The following is a 7012-nucleotide window of genomic DNA, read 5'->3' as shown; positions in this document are numbered from 1 at the left end:
ATTATGGCCATAAATGTCCATCTCAGCCTGGCACTCTCACCCCATCTTGTGCTCCATGGTACTTTAGGAAAGGATTAGTCATCAGAGACAACTATGTGTACATGAATGGACGTGTTGGTGTTAGCTGGAGTGGAGGTGGGGATGGTAAAACAGTAGGATCAGGAGCACAGTTGTATAACAATCACGTTGAAGTTGCATCAGGCACTACTTGCTGGTCTGTGTCAGGATCCCATAAAGCAACTGGTCACGACACTAATGAGAATCGTGGATACAATCAGCAAGGCTATGCTAATAATCTAACAATGAATACTGGACACATAAACAGGCAGAAAGCAGCCGATTCAGGCTACCTCACAGTGGATGGAGAAGGGATCCTTCATCAAGCATCTAATGGAAATGATGGGCTAAGAAATCTCTGGTATAAAAATGATCTCTCCGGAGGTAGCAGTGGATATTTAGCTTATTTCAAGTTATTTAATGTCATTGATAATCAGCTAATAGTAAGTTTATTTATAAAGTGAGCTAACATATTTTGTACTTAATTCTCTAGAGTAACACTGCTGCTAGTGGTCAAATCATTGGAGCTGTCATTGATCAAGACCATCATGTTGTGAAAGATAATCAATGCAAAGATAATCATCCTAAATGTACTGGAATGTGATAGTTTATGCTGTGATTGCTGTCTTAAGTGTTCATGCACACACCACATAGAGCTGATTTTGCTTGCTGATTGCGCTGAATCATGCAAATTCACATGTTATTATAATATGTGCAGCAAATCTCACTAGTCTAGCTTTTTTCCAAAATTGCTTCAACCCATGAGTAGACCATTTGCCATCAATTGTGTGGGCAGCTCATTCCTTTGATGTGTGGGGCTGCAGTGCTGCTATGCACTCTATCTTACTTAACTTACTTAATTTTTGTTTATACATTTAATGTGACTCTACAATTTTAAAACAGTAAAAGATTGTAGAAGGCAAAATGTTCCATCCTTCAAGATTCTGCATGCAAATGTTTGATTAAACTTAACACAAATTTTCAAGTACTGCTAATTTAAACCTGGAAATAAACCCAGACTGCTAAATTTAAACCCAGGAGATATTTTTGCAACTAATTTTTATCCTAGAAAGGTAGGACAAAAAATGTTGAGCAGGACAAAAGGTAGTGGAACAATTTTGACTGGTAAAACAAAATTTTATCAAAACTTTATCACATGTACATCATAAAGTTGTTTATCTGCTTTTATTGCCTTTCCTTCATAGGCTTGTTATTGACATTAGCTTAAGTTTTAATTTCAATGTTTCCATTATTAAAGAGTGTGATGTAATAGTGTGTTTGTGCAATGCTATTTTAAGGAAACAGTAAAGGGAGACGCCACAGATCGTTGAACTCACACCAGTTCTTATATAAAGACAGCAATACTGTAGACTCTTCATTGCAGAGATCCTCACCTTTATATCTGTACAATAAAACTATCATTTGTAACATGAAGGTGAATGTTATTGTCACTCTTTCTTTGTTGCTCGAAGCAGCAGTGTCTATACCTAATGCAGATGATAAGCTACACATTTATGCCCTACCAGTAGGTCAGGGTGACTGTACTGTAATACAGTGCCCTAGAGGTGCAAATGATCCTGTTAAAGGAACTGTCAGTATTATTGATGCTGGATCCAGTACAAAAGATTTAGGCATTAATGGACAAGACATTAAGGACTATCTTGAAGGGGCTAAACTTTATTATGTATTCCTCACTCATGCTGATGCTGACCATTTGAATTATATGGATGATATATTAATGTCTCAAGATCATGAAGTTTCTGTATTCCATTCTTGCAGTTGGAATAAGTATGGCTGTTATATAAGCAGCCCAAATGCTGTCCCTCAAATTGTACCTCGTTGTTTCAATATTCAAAGTTGTCATAGAGTGTTTCCAGTCCTCAACCTCTGTCCTAATTATCAGCCTAATACGAATGCTGTTAATAGTGTCAAGCTATTTTTTGTTGCCTCTGCTGTTAGAGAGTGTGCTGGTAATATAGCTAATAATGAAGACTCTCTTATTGTTAAGATAACCTATGGTCAAACCTCTGCACTAATCACTGGAGACTTTGAACTAACTCCGAACCTTATGACACAATTTTTACGAGTAGCAGCACCTGATCTTGGCTCTGATATTTACAAGCTCAGTCATCATGGTGCTTATAATGGTAAAGCTAATCAGAAACAGTTTTTAATTGCTGTCAAGGCAAGGTATGTCTTCTCAAGCAGTGGATACATGTATGGGCATCCAAGATGTGAAATAGCTAAGTACTATCGTTCAAAATTACCAAATAATGTACCTCCACATCCTTATACTTGCTTTTATCATATTGGCAATCGTCAATACCGGCCTTTAAATATGAATACTAAAAAGCCAATATATGTGACTAGTGCACTGAAGGGGAACTTCAATGGTTGGACTGAGTCACATAATACAGTTGTGAAAATTAATATCGACATAAATAATAATAAAATTGATATTGATTTGCCTCCTCTTGGTAATGAAATAAAAATTAGGAAAAAATATCCCAACTGATAATTGAATCACAATTTTTCTTTAGTACTGTCAGATTAATGGCTATTATTTTAGTAGAGGTGCAGTGTTTTTGGTAGCTACTCTTTCATTATTATTTCTATCAATGATTTTGTTTTTAGGCCATTTTATAAAGTCCTTTTTCTTTTTTATACCATTTTTAATAATGAGATTTAGTATTTCTTTTCCCTTTAATCTTATTGGGCAGCTCACAATATTTATAATAATGTTCATGTTCATTGGTATCATTACACAATAGACATCGTGTCTGCCAGTCTCAGTACTGGCCGTGATTTATATAACTAATGAGTGAGCAGTTTGTACTTCAGTAATTCTTTACATTAGTCAGTAACACTGCAGCTAATGGTTTCACCATTGGAGCTGTCATTGATCAAAACCATCATGTTGTGAAAGAGAATCAATGCAAAGATAATCATTCTAAATGTACTGTAATGCATGCACCGCCATACTTAACTGCTAGCTGGTTTGAACGCCCACGTGATAATGGGCGGGGCCGAAAAACACATACACCCACGCAAACAACTTATGGAGCTGGAGAAAGCCATTGAGAAAAGGAAGGAAAAGGAGCCTAATAAAAGAAATAAAGAACTTATCATTTTGATATGCATCTGCATAAATATCACCTTTAGCACAATTGCTCTGGTGTGCAGTGTCTATGCTATAGTAGTAATTCAAACTAGTCCTGAGGCTGAGTCTCCTGACATCCCAAGTCCTTGCAAGTGTATTGTAAATGACTCTACAGTTTCTGCTGCAGATATAAATGATACAGAATCGGGCTCTGCTGATGTAATGATCATCAATAAAGTTTTAGAGCTCATGGATGAACTTGACGCTTTGAGGAAGACTGTTAAAAAAATCCAAGAGGATACAGCAAGAAACATAAGCATAGCATTTGATGAAAGTGAAGAGCTCATTGCAAGACAAAGACAGGACCTTATAGACATTGAGAACAGGATAACACTAGGAATTGACAAAAACATTACACTCATCTTTGATTTGCTATCAAACTTCAGTAACATGGAAGCTACACCACCACAGGGTAAAAGTGAATTAACAGACAGCACTAACGATACTACACCATCAACAGTCACTCTCAACAACCTACATGCTTTCAAAGAAGCTTTGACAGACAATTGCACCTTTCTAAATCTTACTTCATGCACATTACCAACTACTCCACAGTATGGCAGTGCCGTTCCCACATTCTGGTCTTGTAAAACAAGCCCAGTAGCCGTGACCCACTCCTTGCATTTGCAAGGAACTGTTCAATGCATCGTTTCAGAGTATGGGAATGAGATAAATCCAGTAGCAGCTAGTCTGAGTCTCACAACTTTCAATGGGTCATTGGAGTATCGATGCTTATGCTCCGTTGTTGTCACAACAACAATATGGCGTAAATCTAGTGTTACATGTTCACTTATACAGACGCACTGCTTACCTAGGGAATCTACCAACATGACACTAACAAATCTGTAAATGTTACTTTATTTCTATTCTGTATTTTTCCTCTCATTTCAGTAACTTTATAATGCTAAAATCTCATAATTAGAGTCAATAACAGTAATGTAACAGGTAATAAAAAAAGAGTACCACAATTAAAATTTTTGTGGCCCAAAATTTCTGCTAATTTGGAAATTAGAAAAAATTTAACTGAAATTTATAAAAACCTGGTATTCAAAATAACACTCTATACATACAAATGCATTCCAAAAATTAATATAATAATGAATTTACTAGTCACTTAATGCAGTTAAAATAGCCTCTAGCCATATATCAACAGCCCTGGCTCCAGGATCAACTTGTGTGAGTTGACTTGAGTGTACGTAGCTAGCTCGTCCAGCACCAGCTTTCATCCCAAGCGTATCTGCTGTTCCCTGCTTTGCTGCCTAAAACAAATAATAAAAGCAAGTTACTACCATGGTAATAGTACAATGCAAAGAATGTTATTTTTTATTGTTAAATACACAATTATTATTTTTTGTTTTAATTGTATTCACAAGCAAATTTCGTGATTATAGCACACAAAGAAGACCATGTTTCAAAAAATTCAAAAATTAAAAAGGGCAGCATCTCATCAGTGCTATGGGTGCAATTATGTATAAAGAAAAAGAGACCATATAGCGGAACATATCAATGGGCTTGCCAATGCCTGAAACAGTCAATACAGGACCCACTATAGCAAAGTGATGACATGGCGTGGAGGAGCTCAGACAACCAGCCATTGTTGTGAATTTACTGGAGGCTGGGATTATGCTTTTAAATAGGTAATCAGCTGACTATGGCCTTTCCTGAATCATTGATGTTGCTTCTCCAGAATATGCTTAAGTGTACTGTCCTTTGCTCTGGCCTTTTATTAGGCTATGTACTAGGCTACCATGAATCCACTCCTTTTAAAGTGCATCCCATATCTCATCCATTAATTATCATGAATAACTCCTTCCAACTTATGTACATCTACTGCTGGTAGGAGAGGATGAGTTCGATACAAATAGAACAAGTAATGCTAGTCCAGGAATAGGTTTATCGTTTATCATTAAACAAGTTACCTACGAAAAGGAATTGTACCAACAGCCTCTTAATTCAACATTTAGGGAGGCTTCAGAGGGATATATACAGGTGACACTGCTATGTACATGTATGTACTATTACTGATACCATTCAGATTAGTGGTCAGAGCGAGCGTAGTGGGACAATTGGAGGAAAAACGTTTTTGTGTCATTAAAGTTTTTGAGAGAGCGAGCCCAGTGACGATGACGAAGATGATGAGGGGGACATTCTTACACCAAGTAATCCAAAATTTGTATCAAATTTTTAAAAAATGTATATTAGCTACCAAAAGGGTTCGGATAAGGAAGCAAATTCAAGAATACTTCCAAAATGATATAGACAAGGGCGTAACCCCAAAACTATCCAAATGCAGGAACTTTATCTACAAATGTAAAAGTGAACTTAGCCAAAAACAGGTCCAGGATAGGGTTCGGGTACATTTAATATGGTATGGGGGCCAGGGGGCTTAAACTAGCATTAAATGATGAAAGAAATAATGTTTTATGGATTCAGAGAGATACTAGGATCTTGTTTGTAGACTAAAAGAATCTGTCCTTGTCTGCCTTTCAAATTCAGACCATCGTCGTGAAATTAGTTTCTCTGGTAATTTGATAAGCAGAGGAGAGAAGAGTTTTTGGCAATTTGTGCCCTAAGCATGAGATGTTCTTTCAGATAAAACACGAAGGGTGGGGAGGAAGGTTCGTTGACGTCACGTCAGTAGAAGAAATCTGTAACAAGTCTGTTTTGAACGTTGTGGTGGAAGGAAATGAGGTGGACTTTAGTAATGGAATATAATTAACAAAATAAAGCATGTTAATTAACTGGGCACCATTAATTTAAAAACAATTCATTAATAATAATAATAATAATGACTGCTGTTTGCTCAATTTAGCAAATATCTCCAAACGCATCAATTGGAGTGGCCTTAATTGGATTTCTTTTTTGTAGAAGTTATTTGCATTAATAGTACTGAATGCTGCAATCATGGTAAGTGGAAACTCTTTGACTTTACATATTCAATGTTTCTATGTAATAGAGTGCTGTCAGGATGTGAGACAGTATATCATTTTAAGAGTATCAGATGCAATGGAAGTAACGGGCTCATTATTGAATGTCATGATAACTTCTACTAGACAAGAGACTATACCATGTGTTCTAATGATATTAATCCAGTCTATCATTATTGCAGATGTCAGTAGGACTGAATGTACTAGATTTAGCAAAATTTTCATTACATTTTATGATGCATATTGCTGTCTTTATGCTATCTAAAGTTTGAGCTGTTTGCATTATAGCTATTTTAAAAATGAGCCAATTTCTGTGAGATACCCAAGGCTATAGCCCATGGTTTTTTTAATGGCTCCAGAATCACCCCAAATTTTTTAAATATTCAATGTTTCTATGTAATAGAGTGCTGTCAGGATGTGAGACAGTATATCATTCTAAGAGTATCAGATGCAATGGAAGTAACGGGCTCATTATTGAATGTCATGATGACTTCTACTAGACAAGAGACTATACCATGTGTTCTAATGATATTAATCCAGTCTATCATTATTGCAGATGTCAGTAGGACTGAATGTACTAGATTTAGTAAAATTTTCATTAAATTTTATGATGTATAATGTTGTCTTTATGCTATGTAAAGTTTGAGCTGTTTTCAACAAACTTCAAGAAAAAGAGAGTCATTTGATCCCAAAGATGAACTCATTGATATAGTCCCTGACAAGTTCAGGAAGAAGAAAGCATCCACATCCTCTGGTAGAGTGTTAAAAGTCACTGTCTGCTGCTTATCATCAATTCACTCATCAATTCCAAGGGGGAAAGCTTGGTCTGCTCTCAAGGATGCAGGTTGCATAGTTGATATTCGATTAA

General features: G+C 36.2%; 2 protein-coding genes across 2 annotated transcripts in view; one reads left to right on the top strand and one right to left on the bottom strand.

The window, feature by feature from the left end:
- Positions 1-6: 6 nt before the first annotated feature.
- Positions 7-830, top strand: LOC109584125 (uncharacterized). The gene is made up of 2 exons (XM_019999732.1): positions 7-500; positions 551-830. Exons 1-2 carry the CDS (start codon positions 102-104, stop codon positions 659-661), a joined length of 510 nt encoding a protein of 169 aa, XP_019855291.1. The 5' UTR covers positions 7-101; the 3' UTR covers positions 662-830.
- Positions 831-4235: 3405 nt separating this feature from the next.
- The window catches only part of LOC109584118 (triokinase/FMN cyclase-like), a 16027-nt gene continuing 13250 nt past the window's right edge, over positions 4236-7012 (bottom strand). Inside the window, exon 5 of the mRNA XM_019999727.1 lies at positions 4236-4476. Within this exon, the coding sequence (XP_019855286.1) occupies positions 4324-4476 (153 nt within the window). The 3' untranslated portion in view covers positions 4236-4323. The remainder of the gene's footprint in view (positions 4477-7012) is intronic.

This window comes from Amphimedon queenslandica, unplaced genomic scaffold, assembly GCF_000090795.2.
Source record: "Amphimedon queenslandica unplaced genomic scaffold, v1.1 AMPQUscaffold_13245, whole genome shotgun sequence".
In the NCBI taxonomy this organism is placed as follows: Eukaryota; Metazoa; Porifera; class Demospongiae; order Haplosclerida; family Niphatidae; genus Amphimedon; species Amphimedon queenslandica.
The sequence above is the reverse complement of the archived record's forward strand: the minus strand, read 5'-3'. Positions and strand labels throughout refer to the sequence as shown.